Source organism: Rhineura floridana, chromosome 11 (genome assembly GCF_030035675.1).
Source record: "Rhineura floridana isolate rRhiFlo1 chromosome 11, rRhiFlo1.hap2, whole genome shotgun sequence".
NCBI lineage: Eukaryota > Metazoa > Chordata > Lepidosauria > Squamata > Rhineuridae > Rhineura > Rhineura floridana.
In genome coordinates this window covers 49,617,848-49,643,373 of record NC_084490.1, presented here as the reverse complement: position 1 = coordinate 49,643,373, position 25,526 = coordinate 49,617,848, and the positions used below count along the sequence as shown (strand labels likewise).

At 43.8% G+C, this 25,526-nt stretch overlaps 1 protein-coding gene across 1 annotated transcript in view; it reads right to left on the bottom strand.

Annotated features, from left to right (window-relative positions):
• TNS4 (tensin 4) overlaps positions 1–24,070 on the bottom strand; it is a 52,413-nt gene extending 28,343 nt beyond the window's left edge. Inside the window, exons 1-2 of the mRNA XM_061591169.1 lie at positions 23,965–24,070; positions 8,999–9,597 (exon numbers count right to left, since the gene is read on the bottom strand). Coding sequence (XP_061447153.1) covers positions 8,999–9,485 — 487 coding nt within the window. The 5' untranslated portion in view covers positions 9,486–9,597; positions 23,965–24,070. The remainder of the gene's footprint in view (positions 1–8,998; positions 9,598–23,964) is intronic.
• Positions 24,071–25,526: the final 1,456 nt, after the last annotated feature.

Genomic DNA, 25,526 nt, shown 5'->3' with positions numbered 1-25,526 from the left:
GCCAAAGTGGAAGCAGAAACCAATTTTGCTAGGTATAGGCATGCAAACTACACTGTAGTTTCTGAAGATTTAGGCAATGGGCCTGATGTTACTGTATGTTTCGCACTGCCTTTGTTCTGGGCTCTTGTTACACATCTTCAGCATTTGCTTTTGCAAAGAGAACCTCAGCTTTAGGCTGCCCTGAACTTCTGATTCATAGGGGAAGGGGCAAGGCAAAACAGGATACCAAAGAAATGACATATCACACATACCCATTTGGCTGTATTTATTTCTAAGCGTTTTCTAGGGCTGCCTCCTGATCTGCCCTGTGGTCTTTATCTGTGGGCCCACGGAGGGCCAATCGGCCCTGTCCCAAAGATGGGGCCACCCACCAAACCCTGGATCTGTCCCCGAAATTATTCTGGGGGGTAGGGCTAAGGATTGTTTAAAATTAAAAATACGGTCATTAGGGGAGAAAGGAGGAGATGCTATGTCTCCTCCTCCCCACTAGAACAGGCAGGTTAACTAGTACCGTGTAAGAACCACTTTGCGCTCGGCATGGGGTGCATTTGTGGGGCGGCGTACACCCCCCAGATGGAAGGGAGATTCCTCCTACCCGTGCTTGCTCTCACTAGCAATCTTGAGTGATCCTGCAAGAGCCTGAGCAGGGTGGAGTCAAGATCAGGCTTTAGGCCTGCCCAACACTGGCCTCTTCCTTTGCGTGCCAGCTTTGAAGCGAGGACAGTGTTGTAGCAGACTGTCAAAGAACCACGTAAGAGGTTGATATTGGTTAGGGGAGTCTCTGGCAGCTGCTCTGTGCCCTCCTCCTTCCAGAGGCTGGTGCCCAGAGTTGGATGTTGTCACTCACCCCCCCACACTCCACCCCGATAGCTCTGGATCATTCTGGGCCACCATACCTGACCTGTAGTAATCTGAGGCTACCTGAATCTGACTTGGCCAAAGCCCAACAGCCTCCAAAGAGACCTGATTTGGCTCGGGCTTGGTTGAACATGGAGCACAGCCCTAGCATTTTTCTATGTGCTTATGTGGAAGTATGCTCCACTAAAATGAGAGACTTGCAGAGCTACCTACAGGGGGCTGGTGCAAGAGAATGCATGTCAGAACACCCACCCTGAGTCAGTAGAGAAATATTTTTCTCCCTCTTGCATAATAATAGAAGTCAGAGTTACTCAGTGAAGTTGATTGGCACTCAGGACGGAAAAGGAAGTGTTTCTTCACATAATGCAGAACTAACTTATAAAATTCACTGCCACAAGATGTAGGTATGGATGATACCTTAGATGGCAAAAAAGGGGGGGATGAAGGAAACCTATTCTGCATGTATACTGTAAGTTGTTCATAATTGCAAAACCTAAATTATATGGCCACAAGAGTGGCTGTACATTCCGCCATGTTTAACTGAAGATACCCCCATGCCATTTGATGTTTCCCATAAGATCATTTCGAAACAAAACCTTACAAAATGTATAGTCCTGAACTCACAAACGCTTGCTTAACAACCCTTTAAGTTTTCATGGCGATACACAAAACACTCAGAGAGAATCGAGAGTTCAAAGTGTAAAACAAAAGGGAAAAAAATCCAGACCCCTGTTAGACTTTTTTCTGTCAGTGGTCTCATAATTTGTTGAAATTAGTTAAAAATCAGCCAGGTTCACAGAGTACCTGTAATCCTATTACTGGCCTTGCCCCATACTCTGACCTTCACTTTCTGCAGTTTAAAAGTTAAAAAAAAATGCATGGCTGGTTTTTAATTAATTTAAGAAATTTAACATTGAAGTCTATGATAGCGCAGGTATGCTCAGTAAGAACCAACTGTCAGTGTTCTAAAAGCCAGACTAACAACTGTTTGGCTTGGCTAATTGGGGGGCCACACCCACGCTAGACATTTTTTTACTTTAAACAGTAATGGCTTCCCCCAAAGAATCTGGGAAGTGTAGTTTGTGAAGGTTGCTGAGAGTCGTTAGGGGACTCCTATTCACCTGACAGAGCTCTAGTTGCCAGAGTGGTTTAACAGTCAGCCCCTCTTCTGGTGATTGTAGCTCTGTGAGGGAATAGGGCGTCTCCTAACAACTCTCAGCACCCTTCCCAGGATCTTGGGGGGGGGGGAAGCCATGATTGTTTAAAGTGGAATAGATATCTGGTGTGGGTGTGACCAGGAGCAGCTTTGGTTTAAATTTCTGTGGGAGACTACAGGTGACTGCTCTAGAATAAAAAGGTAAGGGAAACCCTGAAAAATAAGGATACTGTTAACAATGTTTTCCTTTTAGAAAGGAAAAGGGCTTTTCCTTTGCCCAATGTCCACCCACCCAAACTCCCCCCTCCCCTCCTCTTCCCTGCCCCTCCCCCGGGTCAGTTTCACCTATCCTAAGCATGAATGCACAGCAATAAATTCCACTGAACTCAAGAAACATACAAATGATCAAACCTACCCTACCCTCTTCTCTCCTATCATCTCCCCTCCCCTTTCCTTACCCCTTTCTTTCCAATTCCTCCTCCTTCTCCCTCCCCTCTCCTGTACCTTCCTCTCCTCCCTCTTCTCCTCCATCCCCATGGTCAGTTTTACCTATCCTAAGAATGACTGCACCAGAGTTAATCCCACTGAACTCAATAAGCATGCAAATGATCAGACCTGTCTTTCCCCCTGCCATCCTCCTCCCTTTTCCTATCCTCCTCCTCTTCCTTCTTCCTCTTCCCCTGACCACTCCATCCATCCCCTCTCTCCTCCCTTCTCCTCCTCCCCCTGTGGTCAGTTTCACCTATCCTAAGCATGATTGTACAATCCCACTGAAATCAATAAGCATGCAAATGATCAATCCATTCTCAGAAAACTTGCACAGGATCCCATTTCTTACCTCCCCAATTAAAAAGCAGATAAATTCACTAATAGGCAAAAAAAATCCCTGCAGTTGAAGAATGTACCTATAGCCAACAGATATTTCTATTAAACTTTAAAAAGCAGGGAAATTGGGCAGCTATAGTGAATGCACCAGGGGAGCAGGAGACCTGACCTCCTCTCCGAGATATTGGACTGCCCTACCAATTTGTAAAAATGCGAACACAATTTGGGTTGGCCTTTCACAATCCAATCCACTTTCTGTATAGCTGGGAAGAATTTGGTAACATGTGCCTCTGAGCATATGGTGAGTGGTGGCATCACCTGCAATCAAGGCTACATCTTCAAAGATAGAGAACTACAGTTTTTGTATGTTTGTTGTTGTTCTTCTTACTTTGCTTCTTTCCTGCATTGCTACTGTTTCTGTAGAGAAACTAACCTAGAAAATTATATTTCTCTCATTTTTCATCTGAGAAATCTGTGTCAAATTTATTTTTATTAAATTTCAAAGCCTTTTTATTGATCAATGTTATATGATGGTGAAGACGGCCTTTTGTGTTTCAAATTGGAGGTTATATTCTATTTCTATTTTGGGTGTATTAACAACTGAATCTGAAACTGTAGTTTGATGTAAAATTAGACTGATTACAGTATGTTGCTAGTTAAGCATGACTCTAGCTGTTGGAAAAAACAAACTTGGCCTGCCCAAGATGCATGTGTTCAGCCTGCTATGCTTAAACCACTCCACTTAAGGAAGGGTGGGCATGGTCAATTAAAAACATAGAACACACCTAGAAATTTGCTGGAATATATTTCACCTTCCACTGTTTTATCTTGTGCAAACTGAGACACTCATGACCACTGGACACTATTCTGCAGAATAGTCAGTGCCATTATTCCACAATAGTTTTTGGAGTCTTTTAAGTGTAAATTATGCAGAGTGTTGCTGTACTTCACATATTCACAGAAACAGAAGCAAAAGAAAATAATTTATTATAGGAAATTTCACTGAAATTTCAATGTAAATGAAACATATTTAAAATGATTATCTGAACTATATCAGCTGTCTTAATATTGTTGCTTCCTCTGTGCTAAAACAAAATCAGCACAGCACATGTCTTGTTTCTGTAATTTGGGCTGATTGCAGGTGTTGCCACCACTCCCCATATACTCAGAGGCACATGTTACCAAATTCTTCCAAGCTACAATGAAAGTGGATTGAACTGTGAAAGACCAACCCACATTGTGTTGGAATTTTTACAAATTTGTAGGGAGTACACTATCTCAGAGAAGAGGTCAGGTCTTCTGCTCCCCTGGCGCATTCACTATAGCTGCCCAATTTCCCTGCTTCTTAAAGGTTGATAGAAACATCTGTTGGCTATAGGTACATTCTTAAACCACAAGAATCTCTATTACAATCTGTATGGTCAGAGTTAGAAACCATCTGCATATCTAACGCTGGAGGTAGGGATTCTTGGGGGATTTGATTTCGGTAAATTCAGGTACAAAGTTACCTGATCCTCAACTCCCAGACTAATGTATGGATTAGAATGTAGTTATCCACTGGATTTCAGACTTCTTCAAAATTTTTGATACAGTTCTTAGCACAAACAGTGTTCCCAAATGTGTTAAAATATGTGCATTTCAGGATAATAGCTGGAAATGTGTACATTAAGACAAAACAGGTATTTAAATATGCATTTTGTGACAAAATATTTCAATATTAATGTAAATCTCATTTTTGTGCAGATTTTAATTATATTTTGGGGGGAGATTAACATGGAAATGGAAGTTATGAATGAACACATGCAGCATTGTCATGGAATGGAATTAGGCTGATTCATCCATCCTACTTATAGAGGTATTTAGCTTGCTACTACTGTCAACAGGATATTGGACTAGATGGGTCTTTAGTGTGATCCAGGACGAGGGCTTTTAAATCCTTATTTATAAAACGTTTCTGTATTTCCTATCAGCTCTAAAAAGGGTCCCAAGGTGGTTTACAACAATAACAATATTGTTACAATTCAAAAGAGAATGCAAAGCCAAAATAAAACAGTTAAACAAAACCATAACTACATAATTTACATTAAAAGCCTGCCAGAACTAAAATGTCTTAAAGGAAAACACAGAAAGAGGCAGTCTAATTTCTCTTGAGAGACAGTTGTACAGTTGGGGTGCTACCATCGTAAAGGCCCTGTCTCACATCCCCACCAACTTCACCTGTCTTGGTGGCAAAGTGCAGAGTAGGAGTCTCCTTTGAAAATGGCCAGAACTGATGGGCAGGTTCATGCAGAAAGAGGTGGTCCATCAAATTTCCCAGCGCCAAATAATTTAGGGCTTTGTATAATGAACTATGCAATGTCTTCTGGCTCGCTGCATTTCCTGAGTATTGCCAAATGCATTCTGGGATATCATCCAGGAAATCTTATGATATGGGCTGAAACATCATCAGTTATGTTTCCATTTTAGAAAAGAATGTCTACTGTATGTGCAACACAAAAAACAATGTGTGGGATGGAAAGCAGCAATTTATTCTGACTTTCCTGACATGCCTGGTTACTGCAGCTCAAAGATATATCTATGGGGGAGATTACAGTTAATCCCATATTGTCTTTGGCAGTCATTACAGGGAACACCCTCTGAGGCATCATCACTGTGTTTTTTTTTAATGAGTAAGCAGACCTGTCTTGACAAGCACGCACCCCCAGTAAAGCCCATGTCATGGGCAAAGCACACAGACACAAAATGATGTTGGGTTTAATTGGCACATCTAATCCATTGCCATCAAGAAAAATCAATCAGGTGTATTAGAGGGAACAATCACATGGAGCTTAGATGGAAAAAAACAAAAACCCACAAGCTGGAACAAACAAGATGGCAATGCATGCATCACAGGCCTAGTTGTCACCAACTACAAATGAGGTGGTCAGTCTAGTCCGGACTGTATGACTTCAGATTCCAAGTGAAGCCATGCTTGACTGAATACTCCTCCATGCATAGATACCTGGTTTTCTATTTGCAGGGATTTGTGTGTTGGTGGGTGGGTGCATGCGTGTGCACATGTGTGTGGTGGAGTGTTTCATAATGCAAGCCCCCATGTGCAGTCCAAAGTAGTACAGCACAGACCAGGCATGGACTAAAGGTATGAGGGGCCAAATGCTAATAGGAGGGAAGCGCCTAAGTAGTATGTATTGCATCTGGGGTAGCCAACATGGTCCCCTCCAGATGTTTTGGACTACAACTCCCATCATCCCTGGCTATTAGTCCACAACATCTGGACTAGTGACTGGCCCAAGATTAGCCTGTGAGCTTCATGGCTGAATGGGGAACTGAGCCCAGGTCTCCCCAGTCACAGTCTGACACTCCATTCACTACACCATGCTCATGGTCTTCCCCTGGTTGTCTCCAGCATTTAGAATTAAGAGGTTTATTTTTTCTGTATTTGGAAGTTCCATTTGGCTCTTGTGGCCAGTATTTCATCATTTTGTACTTGCAGAGTGATCCAGTTCCTTGGAAATAAATGTCATGGCCCCGTCAGAGGACTCATCAGACGAGGATGACTCGGGAGTAACAGCAGCAGACCCAGAAGCAGCAGACCCAGAAGGCGAAATGGAGGAAACTCCTGAGAACCCAGCTCCTTCTCCCCCTCAGCTGCAGAGCACCCCAGACACAGCTGAAGCCCTTCAGCCAGACGCAAGCAGTGAACAGGATACTCCCCCCTCACCTGCAGAACGTAGACAACAGAAGGTCAGGCAGAAGAGGGGCAGGCCTGTCCCCTTAAGGCCAAAACGCTGATGGCTCACACCTGCTGACAAACCTGCTCCTTAAAAGTCAAACCTTGGGTTCAGCTTGTTGCTGACTACAACGTCAGGCGTGACCACTGTGTGTCTTCCTATCCCCTGAACCTTGACTTGGACTGATCTCTCGGCAAACTAGACCCGGACCTTCACCGACGTCTCTTCTGGATTTCTGGCTTGGCATGTAAGCTTTGAACAGCCTCTGCCCTTATCTTGCTTCCTCCTTGCTAGCCTGGCAGATTTATAGCCAAGCTGCCGGCTGAGGACTTACGGCCTGGCAATTACCAAGGAATCTCCAGCCCTGCCTGCACCCGCACCAACACTGCTGTCTCAGTGAAGAGCTGACAATAAATCTCATTGGATTTCATCAGAACTTGCTTCAAAATTGCACGTTTTTATGATTATAGCACAGTGTACAGAACTTTTATGTATCAATTGGTTTTGACATTAAAAAAAAAAAATTCCTTACATTTGTATCCCATCTTTTTTTAAATCAAGGAACCCAAGGCAGCATACATGTGGTCTCCCTTCCTGGCACTGATCAGAACCAGACCTACTTAGGTTCAGCAAGATGGTGGCTTCATGTACCTTCAGACCATACCCTGGGACTTCCGTATCTTTCCTCTCTATTTGTCCTTTCCTCAGGGCAATCAGGGCCCCAATCTATGCTGTGTCCAGGGTTTGGGGAGCCCACATGCACTTTCAGTGCCCCCTATTCCAATCTGGAAAAGGTGGGACAGGTAAACACGAGTTCACTTAAGCTACATCTGGTCTTCATGTCAAAATGGAAATGACAGCACTTTTAAGGCTGTGGGCCACAGGGCTGTGGAGTCGGCACGTCAAACCTTCGACTCCGACTTGTCTATTTTTCTACTGTCTGACTCTGACTCCTTCATAAATGGCAAATGTATATTAATTTATTAATATTAATAAATTAATATTAAAATATTGATTTTATTTTGAAGCCGGAGTCAGACTCCACCCAAAATTGCTTCCGACTCCAAGACTCCAGCTCCACAGCCCTGGTGGGCCGTCTGCTGGCCTTGGGGCTCTGGCAAATGGCCAAACTTCCCACCCTCTGGAGCTGGCCCTGATAATGTAAGCTGCTGGGACTCTGCATACGTTCTAGCCAGCCGCCGCCGGTGCATATCATGTCATGATCTTTTACATAGGCAGAGAACATTCCATGAGAGTACAACACCTATCTGCAAAACTCAAACAGAGAAGCACACAGAAAATAAGTTTTGGGGATGGTGGTGGTTGTATTTTACCTGCAACTGTGGAAATGCCTCCCATGGGGAATTGCCAGACCTCATTTTGGAAGTCTTTTAAAGAACTCCCTGTTTGGGATGGTTATCTGGGTCCTCCGGGTTAAGCTTTTAATTGGGAATGAACTTTTAGGAGGAGTTTTCATTTATCCCGATTTTTATTTGGACAGCTTAATTCTCTGCTATGATCCATACTGAGTCTGACGGATGATGGAGGCAGAAGAGAGATTAGAAATCAACATATAAAACAAATAATGATTGATTTATTTTATTAAATTTATATCCCACCCCTCCTCCCAGTAGGAGCTCATGGCCGTCACTTATCTATCTCTCCTTTTTTGGCATTGCACCAAGTTTAGAATGAAGCATGCAGACTTGGGGCTGAGAATATGCTGTACTCTGAACACAAATAGAAAAATTCTGCCGTCTGTATATAGATTATTATAAACTCATCTGCATGTATTTGTTGATTCTACTTGTAGGTGCCAGAGAAGGGTGAGGCCATACCAAAGCCTTACCTCACACCCACCACAAGTCCAACTTGACCCCTTTTCTGGCTCCTGAGATTTCACTAAGACATTGTTCCCATGTGTCAAAACTGTATTTTTAAAACCTTAAGGGCTAGCAACTTGCTTTAAAAAGAAAGGTAAGATTCTCGGCCTGCTGATTTCTGTACCCAGTAGCATGCATTCATGTATGTTTTCCATGGTGAACTCCCTGCGGTAGTCCAGCCATTCTTTTCATGGGCTGGCAGATGCTATTAACACATAGCATACACACTTTTGTGGAAAAATAATGTTCCATTTAGGAGACTATTTGATGCAGGGCTATTCACACACACTTTTAAAAACAAACATGGCAAGTGATAAATTGCAGGTTTCTGGAAGGCATTTTTGTGTGGGGAGATAGTCTAGTGATTGCTCCCAAATGTTTAGGAAGTTTTCAAGGATTAGGAGAGAGTGAGCAACTCACAGAGGCACCTGTTTGCTTTGTTCACTGTACAAAGGGGAATAAGGAGAAGGTTCAATCCTTAGAATAAGACCCTCTCATTAGCTCAGCAGATTGAGCCCGGCAACTCGGTGAATTTCACACCTTACCTGGTGAATCTGGCTCTTGCTTTTGGACGACTGCTGTGTTGCTTTGTGGAATGGTTTGGACAGGACTCGGGCTTTGCACTGGCTTCAGTTGGAGAGGCTGGAAGGTGGGGTCAATTTCCAAGATCAGGCGATTCAGTTTCTCAATGGATACATCCAGATTTGGAGACACTGCAGGACAGGCGTCATTGCTTGGTTCTGTTGGTTCCTCTGGCAGCCGTTTATCCCCCAGATTTGGAGGTGTCATAGGCGTGGGCTCTACAGTAGGCTTACAAGAGTCATAGAGTTCTGTCTTGGGCAGCAGACCTGCTTTGCTTTGGGTCAGTGTGGTCTGTCTGTCCCAGCCTTCTACTGAGTAGTAGAAATATTGTGTTGGCAAAGTGCGACAAGACAAGCACCCATTAGGGTGCAAGCAAACATGTTCTTCCTGGGACGAAACACATATTGTCTGTCCAACTCGTACCACATGATTTGGGATGACCTTCGACATCCTTTGGCTATGAAATCTTCAAGAATTATTTGTCTTCTCCGTCTTTGGTCAGGTAAGATTTTGCAAAAGCCTTTAAACTTTTCCTTGAGTCTGCCTCATCAAAAGAGAAAACCTGTGCAAATGGAACATTAGAGGTGAAATTGTTATGAACGCTGTGGTAATGCACAGCAGGTGACAGGACACAGGAAGGGAAAAGGGAAGCTTATATATCTAACTGTAAGGATAAGACGCCACTGGCAGCAATGCATTTCCTTGCAATGCAAATAGCATCTTCAGACTAGAGCAGTTTTCATCAGTGTTGCTGCAACCCCAATAATTATCAGCCCTTGCAATGGCTGCTATAATTAAAAAGTGTATGTTAAATGCAAACATCCATTTAATGTCATATGTAGTTTGGCGTTGATGCACAGATTTCTAACGCAACTCCATGCATGTCTGCTCAAAAGTACATCCCATTAAGTTCAATGGGACCTACTGCCAGGTAAGCGAGCCTAGAAATGCAGCTGAAAGGAGAGGTGATAATTCTTGTGATGTTATACTGTAATTAGCAAAGGTGTTCTCAGAAGGGAAATTAGATGTAGCAGGAGAGAAGGCCAGCCAGGAGGTCAGGGCTGTACAGGCTCACAGTTCACAGATGAAATAAATAAGGAATTTTAAACCACTATCACCACACCATGGTTTGATGCCAAAGGGCTCCCCACATGTCATTACACTTTGCTCAAGCAAGGCTCTCTGTGGTCTTGGACTGGCTCCAGAGGGTGGTAAGGTTGGGCATTTGCCCAGCAGAGGGTCCACTGCCCTACTAACCATACTACCATTTTCATTTTGCACAGAGTATCCTAGAAGATCAGATTCAGCCTAAGTGAATTCTCAGTTGGAGTATCCCAGGTTAGAAGCCCTTCCCCCTGCCCGAAATCCTAGAGCCAGCATGGTGTCTGCTGTAACCGTAGCTAATGTAGTCTGTCATAGCCTGTTCTGCACTGGCTTCTAATGAAGGGGATTTTTAATTTCACAATGAACCAAGGTGTAATTCATTTCAGTTTTGCTAATCCCTAGACAGAGATGACTGTATCAGTGAGGTCCCTGAGAAGGGTAGCCACATAATAGGAGATGCAGTCCAACAACATTTGGAGGGTACCACTCCAAACCTCCTGTTTTTCCTCCTTATGGTTCTGCACTTCTAGAGATCCAGGAAAGAGGGCTGAAACCTGAAAAACAGCGACTCTGATCTTGCACGGTTAGAATGGGTTGTATCCAGAGCTTGGAAAAGTGACTTTTTTGAACTACAACTCCCATCAGCCTAATCCAGTGGCCATGCTGGCTGGGGCTGATGGGAATTGTAGTTCAAAAAAGTAACTTTCCCAAGCTCTGGTTGTATCCAGCTAAGGCATAGTGAGTAGACCCACTGAAATCAATAGACATGATAACTTACTTTCATTGATTTCAATGGGTTTAATTAGTGGGTGGACTTTGCTGGATATAACGCAACATTTTTTAAAAATGCCTCTCCAAAAGCAAAAGAGGAAACATGATTTGCTGGGGATAGACTGTACTTGGAAACACAAAGGAGCTGGAGTCTATGCTAAAGCAGTTTAGGCACATTCGGGAAAGAAAGGGAGAAGGAGGGGTGTGTGAATGAAATTGACAAAGCTTTCCAAAGGCAGGCATGAAACCGACCAGCAGCCCCTTTCTTGTTTGTATTTGCGATATTACGCTTAAACGAATGTATACATTTCTGCCTTTATGGATATTTAAGGAGATACACACGCTGGCAATTGCACTTATTTCTCCAAAAAAGCAAGAAAAGTGTCACCCTCCTTCTCCCTTTCCTTCCCCCAGCGAAATGATTTGAAGCAAAAACCCCAGCCAGTAAAATAAAATTGACAAAGCTTTCCAGAGGCAGGCTGAAACCGACCACCCCCCTCCTTCTCCCTTTCCTTCGGCAGCGAGAACTCCTTTACAGCCATATTGTGCTTCGTTGCAGAGGGGGAGAGGAGCATACGTAATTTTTTTGCTGACCAACTGGTTGATAGGGGGAGGTTTTAGAGGTGGAGCTTGGAAAAAGCAAAAAGAATGTAGGGGTCTTACCACTATGGGTGCAAAAAAGCATTTTTTTTTAATTGGGAAAGAGCGAACTAAAAGGCAAAGTGAGGACTATCAGATGACAAACCTAATATGGAAACCGTGGATTATCCCGCTCCGTTTGGATAAGCCCCTAGATAGCAGGTAGGTAGATGTTTGTATCAGTCATTACAATTTGTGTATAAAGTACAAACATATATAAACATTACTTGGCTGATAAAATGGCCAAATTAAATTTAAAAATTATACAAGGTTAAAACGTGGAGAGCACCATCCTTATTTTAACAGCAGCAGCTAGAAATTCTGCTGCCTTTGCTGTCACCCATTAATTTTGGTCCACAAGGAAAAGCCATAACAATTAGCTGAATGTCCTGGATGAGTTATTATTATTATTATTATTATTATTATAGGAGGTTGCTGATTTAGGGTCACCCTAAGTCCAGGCTATGGTCTGAAGGCACATGAGGCCAGCTCTCTGCTGAAGCTAAGCAGCGTCAGGTCTGGTCAGTGCTTGGATGGGAGACTGCCTGGGAACCACATGTAAGCTGCCTTGGGTTTCTATCATGAAAAGAAAGGTGGGGTATAAATGAAATAAATAAATAAAGTTGAAATTGACTTGAAGGCATATAATAATAATAAGGGTGATTAACTTAATGTTTATGTACTGCCATCTCCACATTTGGAAAGGGGTTCTCTTAAAATGGCCCTCTGAAGGCAGTACATTCAGTTATTCACAACTGAGAAAGCTCTTCTGCATTTTAGAATATTTAGATCCTGTGGTTATTAAGATGCCACTATGTCGGAAGAAGTAGATGGAAAACATGTAGTGATTACTTTTGCGTAACAGTAAAGTAATCAATTCCTTTCAGAACAATTGTAATGGCCATGTAACAGTATGCCATGGCCCCGTCAGAGGACTCCTCAGATGAGGACGACTCGGGAGTAACAGCAGCAGACCCAGGAGCAGCAGGAGACACGGAGGAGCCTCCTGAGAATCCAGCTCCTTCTGCCCCTCAGCTGCAGAGCACCCCAGGGACAGCAGAGGCCCTGCAGCCAGACACAGACAGTGAACAGGATACTTCCCCCTCACCTGCAGAACGTAGACAGCAGAAGGTCAGGCAGAAGAGAGGCAGGCCTGTCTCCTTAAGGCCCAAATGCTGAGGGCTCACACCTGCTGTCCATCCTGCTCTTTATAAGGCACACCTTGGCTGCAGCTTGTTGCTGACTGCAACGTCAGGCGTGGCTTTGTGTAGACCTAGTTTCCCTGCAGCATCTCTTTGACTGACCTCCTTGGCAATTGATCCCGGACCTCCACTGACCTCGCTTCTGGACTTCTGACTCGGCAAGTACGCTTCGGATAGGCCTGGCAGATTTACAACCCGACTGCTGGCTAAGGACTTTCCTTCCCTGCCAAAGACCCAGGAATTTCCAGCCCCCCCTGACACTGCTGATGCAGTGTAGAGCTGACACAGTAATTTATTCATTTTTAAAACTAATCTTCCAAGTTCTGCCCAGCCCCCCCTACAGACCATGCGGGACTGCTCCACCTACCTCTTCCCTCTTTCTGTGAATGCCCTGCACACTGGGTGCGCAGGACACTGCCATCAACCAAGGTGGCGGCAGAGTCTTCTCTAAGGGGCTGATACCCCTGCCACCATCTTTGTTGAGGACATGCATGGGCGCTATGCTGTGTGTGTGCACATGCCTGCCATCAATCAAGATGGCGGTAGAGAATTCAGCCCCTTAGAGAAGCCTCTGCTGCCATCTTGGGTTGATGGCAGCTGAGCATGCAGTGCGCAGGGCATTCACAAAAAGGGAGGAGAGGTAGCTGGAGCGGCAGGTCTGTAGGGGCAGGACTGGGAGCTCCATCTCTGTGATCTGCGGCAGGATCAGGAGTCGACCCTGCCAAGGATTGTGGAAGGAGAGCGCTACCCCCATACCCTAAGGAGAGGCCCTTCAGGGGCCTCTCTGGGCTGCAGGGGCCCTCAGCCAGGGCCCAACCTGGCCACCCTTTGGCTCCCACCCTGGGTAGAAACACATTCACTGTTCTGCCGGTTCCAGTGCGTCTCTTCTGAAAACGGCACAGGACGCTAGTCAAACCCGACCCCTTTTTACTGTGAAACCTGGTGGGAACAACTTGAGTGTTTTTTTTAAAAAAAATCAGGTTCAAAGAGATTTTGCAACTGATCGGCAGATCAACCCTTTCCTCCTCCAGGTGTGGCTAATGGAAGCACATCGATCTGGTGGTGACTAATGTGTTTACAGCCAAAGAAAGCCAGAAGGGACTAAATTTAACCAGATACAATAGTTCAGCGTCCTGAACCAAGCCTTTGTGAACATAGAGGGGAGATCACCTTTGAATCATAGAGCAGCATTCGAAACACATCATGGTACAGAGAAAATTTGTCTAAAGCAGTAGTTCCTAAACTCCGCTCCCTCCAACCACCTGAAAATTGCTGAGGCTTAGTGGACTGCTTTATGGTTTTTCTGCCTGTTGTAGCAATTGTAAGGTGCTGTGCTAGATGCTGTATGCTTTTTACCTGTATTCTTATTGCTGCTTCTATTTCTTGTATTTTATTGCATTATCATTTGAATTCCACATAATTCAATAAATAAAAGAGACAATATGAATACAATTAAAAATCAATATGAATTTGATGGATGTATCATCTCCCATCTTTAACCGCAGACATGTCACAGACCACCTGACTAAAGCTCACAGACCACTGATGGTTAATGGACCACGAGTTTGGGAATCCCTGGTCTAAAGGATTTAGACTGTACAACTTCCAGGGGGTTTAAATGAGTATATATCCAAATTTGAATTCCATAAAATTGAGCTAAAGATTTAGCCTTAAAAAAATGCAAACGCTCAAGAAAAAAATGCAACTTAAAATAACTGGCTAAGCTATCAAGCCCTAACACTGCCAGAGTTAGGTAGTGGTCTGAAGACCTCATTGCTTTTTTCATGTTTGAATGCATAATTTATAAAGTTTATATTCTCATTAGGATACCTATTTGGACATATAGACTGCTTATCTTAATTTATACGTTTAAGGCAAGATCAATGGTCTATTTTTATTATTAATGCCAGTTGATGGTGTTTCTTTTTTCTGTTATATTTGCAAAAATAATATATGTATATCCTTCCCCAACAGCTGCAAATCGCACAAATGAGCCAGGACAGGCCACCCTTGTACAAAAGGTGCAGGAAAACAAATTTTTTTTTTTTACAGATGTGGAGTCCTTGAGCAAAGTGGAATCAATAGATGTACAGCCCCAAGTTTAATGACAACTGCTAAGTTAGCTACAATGTCTGCAGTTCCTTACAAGGTGGACTGAGAATGGAGAAGGACTTTATTAAAAGGCACAGAAGGAAAGAGCCTGGAAGGGCTGAAGAAGATGCAGCAACAAAAACTGGCAATCACATTGATATACGTGCCCATAGCACAGACAGGACAATAGTGGTATAGAGGTATAGATCACTGGTTGGGAACCTCTGTCCCTGAACCTAATTAGACCCACCAGGCCTTTCCATTTGACCGGTGAAGTACTGCCACCTGCCCTACACCTGATGTCCAATATGCCATTAGGTGTGAAGCAGTTAAAGACTGGGCTTGGCTGAAAGGGGATTTGCAGTCACCAGCAATCAGCTGACTGATGGCATCTGCAAAGCCCTGGGCTCCAGGCTTTGCAAGCTTCTTGAGTCCCATGAAGAACTCTTGGCAGGACTGGAGGAGGACATCTGGGATCCGGGTGTGTGTGTGGCCCAGTGGTCTGGGAGTGATGGATGAAGATGCCAGGGGGAGGGAGCAATCTGCCTGCCCCTTCTCTGAGGTGTCGGGCAATGCAGACAGCTGAGCTGTCAGTCTGTCCCCTTACGCTGCCTTCAGTGGCTGTTCTGCCTCCATCTCAGGAGTGGTTGCCAGGGGGCAGAGCTTGGGGGTGATATGGCTGAGTTGTCCCTCCGTCCGTTGCCACTGACATGCTGTTGGATGCGCCGGCACAAACAGACTGAACCTGTTAACCAGCCTACCTGTAGAAGTGCCCACTTGCCTGCCGAGTTCCGGGTCAAGAGACAAGTCCCGCGCAAGTAGTTGTGCCTGCCCAGTCCTTTACTGGGGAGCTCAGGGAGCATGTCCAGTGTTGCGGCAAGTCTTTGCTTGTGTAGCCATGCCAAGCACTGCCTTGCAGTGATCATAACTGTGCACTGTAATCTGATCTATGTTGTTGTTGTTATTATTATTGTTATTGTTATTATTGTCTTTATACCCCGCCATCCTTCCAAAACTGGAACTTGTGGCGGCTTCCAGATAAAAAACACATATAATTAAAACATACAGAGTCTAGATTAAAATAAAATTAAACTAATTCCAATATTAAAACCATTCATACTTATAGCTAAAAGAAAATAAAAAAACCAGTTTAAAAATGGAGGAATTAGGCATTAGCGATGCAGTTCCCGTCAAGCCCTATCTTCAGCAGCCGTCAATACCAAAGGCTTGTTGGAATAGAAAGTTCTTTGCTTGACACCGGAAGCACTGCAAGGAGGGGGTCATTCTTACATCCCTAGGAAGGGAATTCCAAAGCCTAGGGGCAGCCACCAAGAAGGCCCTATCATGCGTCCCCACCAGTTGTACTTGAGAGGGCGTGGGTATTGAGAGAAGAGCCTCTCCTGAAGATCTCAGGGCCCGGGCAGGTTCATACAGGGAGATACGGTCTGATAGATAGCCTGGACCTAAGCCGTATAGGGCTTTATAGGTCAGCAGCAGCACTTTGACTTGTGTTCGGAAACAGACTGGCAACCAGTGGAGCTTTTTTAACAGGGGAGTTGTATGGTCCCTGTAACCCACCCCAGTTAACATTCTGGCTGCAGCACGTTGAACCAACTGAAGTTTCCGAACAGTCTTCAGAGGCAGCCCCATGTAGAGCGCGTTACAGTAATCTAAGCGGGATGTAACTAAGGCATGTGTCACCGTGGCCAAATCAGACGGCTCAAGGAACGGGCGCAGTTCGTGCACTAATGTGCTGACTTGTGGATTAGAGCCATTGGCAATAAGCAAGCCGAGAGTTCCAAGTCTGAATCTGATACTACATTATTCTGTACTACAGATGGCCAGAACAACTGTCACAAGCTTTCACACTATATATTTCTTTGTTTACCTGCTTCTCCTGTTGATCTCAGGCACACCCACAAGGTTAACTTTAATCAAGTCTATTTAAGCTGCCATAAAGCTTTCATCAGCTACTGAAGTGTGTTCTTCAGAAGCAGACAAATGACTGTCGGACTAAGTTCATAGCTCAAGGTCAAGGCGGAGAAGGTAAGGCCTACAATTGCAGCCATATGTCATGTGTAGCAAGGGCTGACTTACTGCCCCGAAGGCTGATGGGAGAGGTAGATCTAAAGGCTTGAAAAAATAGCCAGAACATTATGCCCTGGGAATCAGATAACCATTGGACATGAACAAACTACTCCTTTCTGTCATCCTCTCTCTCAAAAGGAAACTAGATCAATGCATTTTAGTGGACTTCCTTCTCCCCTAATAGATGTTTCCATTTTTGGAGAGGGCTTAGTGACATTGTGCTAAATATGTAAGGATGTGCACAGTGAGGAAAAGAATGGTTCTCATACTTTTTGAATGTGTTCCTCTCTTAAACTTGTTCCATCTTAAACTGTTTTACACGCACAGTTGCAAGCAACCTAGAAAGATGGAAAGGTGCCTGACACAGAGTCAGACCACTGCTCCATCTAACTCAGTATTGTCTACGTGGACTGGCAGCAGTTCTGCAGGGTTTAGGCAGGGGACTTACCCAGCTTCATGTGGAGATGACAGGGTTTGAATCTGCTACGTTTTGTAAACAAAGCACTTGCTCGGCCACTGAGCTATGGTCCTTCCCCAAACCTCCTGCTGCCTACACAGGTCGTGTGTGTGTTTTTTTTAATCCAGTCCTGGCGACAGAAGAAGACACCTCTCTGACTGTTCCTCTTAGGCAGATTTCAAGTTAATAGCCCAGGATGGTTCTTTGTTGTTTCCTCAATAGGAGCTAATGATTAGGAAATAATTAGGAATATTGTGATTTTGAATGTGATACTCATCAGAGCTGGGGGAGATCACGCCTCTTCAGAGGCAAGGAAGGACAGCTGAAAGGTATCTGTGTGTGGGGGAGGAAGGGGGAATCAACGTTTATGCAGTTTCATAGTGTGTTAAAAATACAAAGGGACCCTAGAGGTCATCAAGTTGAGTGCCCTGTTCAATGCATGCTCTACAATGCAAGATGCAAGTACAGCAGGGGCAGGGAACCTATTTCAGCCCGAGTGCCACATTCCCTTCTGGGCAATGTATTGGGGGGCTACATGCTAGCGGTGGGAGGGGCCAGAGGCAAAAGTGGGTGGAGTAACAAATGCTATTTTTGTACAGTAAAGTAGTTCTGCACACACTCACACAGCCCTCTCTATCCTGCATCCAGGCAAGCAAGAGGCATTATCAGAGGTCAAGAATATATTCTAGCCAGGCAAAAATCACTCAAGGACTGTGTGAGGCAAGGCCAGTGACATGAGGGGTGTAGCCAGGGCTGTAGTTGTCCGAGGTCGCAGACCTATTACTTTTTGGGGAGCAGGGTCCCAGCCAAGTCCCTATGTATGAGCCAATTGACATGAAAAGGGAGTGTATTAGCCACTGAGAAGAGTCCTTGTCCTTTCATGCTGACTGGAGCCAATCAGAGTGAAAGGAGGCAAGGCAGCCACTGAGAAGACTCTCCTCAGTAGCTAACACACAGCCTCCCCTTTCATGCTGATTGGCTCCTAGGAGCATCTGTTGTAGTGGAATGTGGACTTGCAAGATGACAGGGAGAGCAAGGGAGACGAGGGAAAGTGGGAAAAGGGGTGTGGCTATCAGGGGGTATGGCACGACTATCATGATGAGATCTTGCACTTCTGAGGCTGCGGGCACACTGGTTGCTTCAAAAGCAATGAGAATGGTTTTTCTGGCTGCATTTTGAAGCGACTCTGCCCTTGGCCGGACTCCCCACTGTTGACATCAGATCTTTCAGGACCACCGACAGCAAAGCATTGGGCCAATCGCTGTTTTTGCCTGAGCCTACAGGAAAGCATTTCCATTGGCTACACCTAGAGGGGAAACAGGTCTACCAATCATTTGTGAAATCTGTCTGAAGCTGAATTTTTAAAAAAAGATCCAACCAGGTTTTAGAGTTAAAAGGGGCAGAGTTTAACTAGCATTGGTTGCCCCCATTTTCAGAAAAGGTGGGTGGAGACGCACTGGAACTGACACAACAGTAAGCGTGACGCTACCCTGAATTTGCCACTACACCACTGGGTGTAGCCTTGGTGAAACTGAAGATTTTCCATGGAAAAAGCACTGGAATTTTTTCTACCCCATGCCAGTGATGGGTGCATAATTTAAAAAGCTGAGCATGCTAATGAAAGTGGAGGAAGAACAATGGGGCAAAAACACTTCGTTGTGAGATGTTTGTCCAGAGAACCTCTGCAAGTGCTGAACAGTAAGGTTGCTTGTTACCAGTTTTCAGATTAGGAACCCCTGAGGGAATTATAATATTACTAAGCATTGTTCAAAAGTTAAAAGGAGACAAGCCTTGCCTGCAGGCTCACTAATACAGACAGACAATAAGGCGAAGGAAAAAGAAACAAATGGAAGGGGGAAAGCTGGAGGCCAAAAAATCCTAACTTGGAAAAGCAATTATAAAGGGATGAGTTTGCAGGTGCTCTTTTAAATACATAGGAAGAGATGGAGTGATGCAAATGCTAGAAAGAAGGATGTCCCACAAGCTGGGAGCCGAGAGAAAGGAAGAACACAGACAAGAGAACAGCAGAAATCTTACAAACTTTGTAAAAGAACTGTTGAAAGAAGATAGATAAGGGAAAGATAAAGAAAGTAAGTAGAGAGCATATCATGATGCAAAAAGTAGCGCTCTGAAGAACGTTTATTACATTTATATCCCACTTTTTGTCTAAGGAGGTCAAGGTAGTGTATATAGTCATCCCCATTTTCATCCTCAAAACAACTTATGTTGTTGTTACCAGGGATTCAAAATAACTGTTCATACTGGGTACCTAAGCAGCAGTTCTTGCCAATAACTTGCCAGGAGATGGGGTTGGTTGGGAATGTAAGGAGCCCAATCTACATACAGTGTACTACACCCAGGAAATTGTGTTGGCACCCTGATTTCAAAGGAACTGCAAAGGAAATGCTTCCTTTGCTGCCAGGGTTGGAAGGGGTTTCTTTACCTGCCATCATAATAATGTCAGATGATTGACAGGTGGACAGTCAAAGTGGCCCACAGGGGGTGGGGGACATCAGAACCTGGCCTGCTTGCTGGATCCAGTTCCTCTTTGCTGGTCTGCACAATCTATTAGCTATATTTGATACAACAAACCACACCACCTTTTGGTAATGGACTATGTCCCCAAAAGCAAGCTTAGGAATTAAATGTCTGATAACAGTTCAGCAATGATAAGATCATGGGAGCCCATGCCCCAAATCCCATGAACTCTGAGGATTTCTCGAGGATATTTTGAAATGCTCCGTATGCTTCACAGACATTATTTCCCTTAGCTTTACAACAGCCCTGCAAGATAGGCCAGTATTATTGCAGATAGGTGGCTGAGGTGCAGAGAACAGTGACTTAACATGGAGCCACCTAGTGAGTTCAGAGCTAGGTGAGATTCGAACTAGAAAATTGCCACCTCACATTTGTACCACTCCGCTAGATCAGCTCTTTTTAACTATCTGGCTTTTAGTGATTTATTTGAGGGGCATGGACATTTTATAAAAATAGAGGGGGGTAGGGATGATGTTTACTGTGAGTCACCTTGGACATTTTCTTAATTTAAAGGCAGGCCTGGATAGATAAATAATCTATCTATCTATCCATCCTACCAGCCCCAATAGTTGGGCTTGTCCTTCACACAAGGCCGTCCAAAAATATTTTGCTTTCTGAGATGAAATGACACCCACTTCTCCAAGTCAAGGTGCATAGTACTCAAGGATGGCCACTTTATTTTGGTACCTGAGGCAGAAAATACCACAAGCACCTCTCTCCCTATATGTAAAAATATAAAAAAGAATAGATTAATAAAAACCTAACAAATTGGTGCCCTTTCATGACACCCGTCAGCTGCCTGAGGTGGCTGCCTCACTCTCCTGAATGTAGGGCCAGTCTTGTCATGAGGCCTACAGAAATGCTCCTGGGCCTTTCTATGTGCACATGCACGCACACACACAGACAAACACACAGACACAAACAGTTTAGTGCTTTGGGTCCCCAAGTACACAATACCTGGAGGTATATTAATGTTAGACTGTGTGACTGTGATAACATGGCTTGTTGTTCCTTCAGTCAAAACAAACAAGCTGCGGTGGTTGTGGCAACTGTATCCTACAATCACACTGGCACACCCTCTTAATCCAGATGAGCCATAAAGGAACCCATTGATGATTAAGGAGCATGTAATCTGTGATCCAGCCTTCCTTTCCGTGTTAATTCTAGGATAAGGAAGTAGGCCTGTTTGCCTTTGCAGCTCAAATTTCAAGCGGGAAGAGAGAGACGAATCCCCCCTCCACCCACATAGATTTGAACAAATGCTGTCCCCAACTGTAGATTTTTTTAAAGACTACATGAAACTTTGTACACATTTTTGTGCAAATTTTCCTAATATACATATTTTTGTATGCAAAATTGCCTAGTAGGTGCATTTTTGCAAGTATTTTTTCTCCTAACAGTATGCATTTTTGTATGTTATTTTCATATACTTACTTTTGCATATATACATATTTTTGCATGCATTTTTTGGTTGAAGAACTGCATTGGGGCAGGACTAAATTATCTTGACTCTTTCCAATCCCATAATTCTATACAGCAGAGAGACACAACATTAACTACTGCTGCTTTCCCCTTCCCAACAGCTCCCTCCCCACAACACTTCCATTGCTGTTTCTCTCACCCACACAGTGCATTTTAAACCAAAGTAATATTCCTGATTCCTCCAGAACCCTCAAGTTATCATAGCATCTGGAAGAATGGAAATGGGCACAGCAAACAATCAATTGTGTCTTTCCCTGACCTGTCTGAGAGCCACCCCAGCACTTCTTGCGGATTGCATGTAGTTCCTGGTGTTTGATTGCCTGGGGTTTCTTCCAGACATGTGGCTTCTAGCACGTCATCATTGTACTTCCCCTGAAAACTAAGAGCAGAACTGCAATTGATTTTCCACACTATCAGATCTTTTTCTATGTATCCCACTGTGTTCCATCCACATTTGTGAGCATGAAGTAGATGCTGCGGGTGTGGAAGGGAAAGGTCCAGTTAACTGAGTGGTCAATTGCAGCTCAGCATACTTTCAGTGTAACTTTTGTGGTGGGCAATATCTTATTCTTCTGTTTATTTTTTAACCACTTAATTACTGGTAAAACACTTCCTGACTAATATTTTTTAAAATTAAGATACTAGTGAAATACCATCTAAATGAAAGAATATTATGGCACCAAAACACTATAATGCATTTAAAATATATAGGGAAAACCCTATTCCTGTCCTTCTCATTCATTGTCATAATAATAATAAAATTTTATTTAGCAGACGCCCATCTGTCCGACTAAACGGACACTCTGGGCGACGTACAATATAAAATAGAATATAAAATACAATCTCCTCATAAAGCTTGCTGCTAAAACGGCAGTGAGTGAAATGTTTTACTCCCCCATTTTATTTTATTTTTCTGAAATTGGCATTAAAACACTATGGTCTTATAGTGCTAAAACACCTTCACCTAAGTAGTATTTCACTAATATTAAAAAAAACAACAGGAAAAGTGTTTTAGTACTAATTAAAAGATAGATTTGTAATGAACACACGGGGTGATAAAACAGTGCCCGCTGCAAAGGTGTAATGGTCAATGTGTGCTGAGATGTGATAGGTTCACCTGCCTGACATGTCACTGACTATGTGAAAACTCTGCCCTTTTAAGAAGATGGAAAATTGCTAAGGGTCTTTACACCTACGGAGGTAGTGCTGCTTTTCCATCCTTCTCAAAAAGAGGGGCTTTCTGCAGTCTGAGGTCCTCTCCAGACTATCAGTATTTTGTGTGAGGGATTCAAGCACATACAAACAGTAATTTTAGGTTTGCGCCATTAATATGGATTAAAGGTCTATGGCACTCTGATGTAAACAAATCTACTTAAAAAAAATGGACTTTTTGTGGCTAGGAGAACGATGGGGAAATGCACTGAAAAACGTAAAATGAACAAATTATTAATGGGAAGACATATAGTAATTGCACAAACAAATCAGGATGAATGCTTATTGTTGCATAATCTTCCCGCAAATAAATCGAACAAATCCTCAATAAAGACGTAGTCTAATCTCCATGTAAGCTTTGTGCAAGAATAAGGGTGAATGCTCAATGAACAGGTGGTCTGGAGGAACCCTGAGAAAAGACGGAAGAACCACAGGGAAAATTCAGGATGATAGTGATTGCATGATGGCATCATGTGTGGATGCCCCATTAAAAATTGAGTGAATGAAGCATGGTAAGTCTGCATTAAACCCCTAATAGGGAAGTACTCCAGGTTTTGGAGGCACAGTGCTTGCATCAGGGTTCATCCTGTCCTGCCATAAGCAAGAGCCTCCACACATTTACTTCATAAACTAGATTATCTGCTAGTTTATCAGAACCCACAGGTCACAACTAAGGAGGCTAGTTTCTGTGCAGCAGCTATTGCTTGTCGGAGAGGGATGATAATATGATTATTTTAATGTTTTATTATGATTTTCTATCCTGAGGTGTGCATAAATTATTATCAGTGCTGCAGTGTTTTTGCCTCAGCTTTCTGTATACTGCATTTCTGATGTTTTCTGTTTTATATTTGCTGGTCTTTGACAGAAATAAAAATTACTCCTCCTCCTCCACAAGCCAAAACCGACTGCCCATCAGCCCATATCATCAAGTAGCTCCACAAATAAAGACCAGGTACAAGCCATGTACCCTCCTGCTTCTGTGCCTATAGCACCTGCATTGTTAGGAAAGGCTTAGTACAAAAGTCAAACCATGCAACTTCAATACATGTCTGTAGGCTTTGCATGCTGCATACATAATTAAGAATGAGAGTGAAAGGTATGAAAAGATTCAGCGGGATTTGGGTTTTTTTAAAAATCATAATGGTCATCACAAAAATAGTTTCAGATTATTTTTCTTTCCCAAAGACAGGATAATTTACACTCCAATCCTTCAGAAATGACATATCATAACAAGACAGATGTTATACAGCTTAATACAGAATGCTGGAAAATGTGGCAACCGTCCCTGAAGAACAGAGAAAAAGAAATGGGCAAACAGAAATAGAAAGAAAGAAATCCCCCTTACCTAAACTGCAGCCCTTTTTCCTGATGTATTCAGCCTTCAAAGAGTAGCAAAAGGAAAGTGTGTGAAGATCTCAGTGCCTTAAGGGTGCTGTTGCTTTAATGGTAGCCCTGTCCCGCCTATGCCAGGTGAGCTCATGGCAGCCACACCTGGATTCTGTTAAGGTGTGCCTCTCGACTCATGTCCAGGAGTAATAAAAAATAAACCCAAAGGAGTTGAGTGTGGTAGCTGGCAACCAGCCAGGCAGGCTTCCTCCACAACCCTTGACTTCAGTTTAGCAGGAAGACACATGCCTGCATAATACAAAGAGGAAATTAAGAAGCAGAAGTGAAGCTGGGCATTTGCAAAAAGGAGGGGGAATCTTATCTGGATTTCTGGTAAACGAGGGGACAGCGAATCATCTCCTCTGAAGTCCACTGACTGGAATAAGGTTTCCGTATTCACAGTGTGGAAGTATCTTCCTCTGTACCTGGATGGAGAGTGTCTCTAAGCATGTGTAGAGTGCCATTTTCTCCTCAGTGAGAGTCACCCTGGCTAAAGGTTCACTCCCAGTCAAAAGTGTGTTTCACATATCCATAATGTGAATGTAAAGGTGGCTGGAATATATATTCAGTTTTCTTTTTAAAAAATATATATTTTGCTACCTCTTTCCCAATAATCAATAGTACATGAAAAGTGTATTATATTCTTATCTTATATGGCATTAAAAGGGGATGAAGACAATTTAATGGAGGATAAGTCTATCAATGGCTATTAGCCATTATGGCAATATGGACCTCATCCCCCCCTTAGAGGCAGCATGCTACTGAATAACAGTTACAGGGAGGCTATTGTGTTTAGGATCCGCTAGCGGGCTTGCCAGAGACATCTGGTTTGGTACTTTGGCAGGCGGATATTGGAAGTGGTTGGACCTTTGGTCTGATTCACACTTACTCTGATCCAGCTGACTGAGAATTCTCTGTTGACAACCTTTAGTGCCACCCCACGGCTAAGCAACACCACTTGGTGTCTTTGGGCAGCTGTCAGGGCCCTGATGCCTGTCCTGGGGCCCCTTTAATTATTTTCTTCTGCCTTGGTGTTCCAAGCAGTTCCAAGGGGCTGAGTCTAGTGGCCATTTTAATTTCCACCATGACCCCATTGTTGTAGCGTTGTTCTGGGGCTAATTTGTAACAAATGAAATGGCAGCTAAATGAAGCTGCCTGGCACTGCCCATGCAGTACTGCCAGCCAAGTAAGCCTGCTGGGGCTCTCTGACAAAGGACTTGTCCAATTCCCTCTTAAATCAAGAACCTGCCTGGCCTGACCCTGAGTTCCACTGATTAAACTACAACTCCCACAGTTTCCTGGGAAAGGAAATGACTTTAAGCCAGTTTAAGTCTATGGTTTAGATCAAATGCAGGGAACCTGTGGCTCTCCCAATGTTGTTGGATTCCAACTCCCATCAGTCCCCTTCCCACTGCAGTAAGCATACTGTAGGAAATGGTCAGGGATGATGGAAGTTGTAGTCTGCACAGTTTCCCACCTGTTCTAAGGCCTTGCACAAGTCTCAGCTAGTGGTATATATAT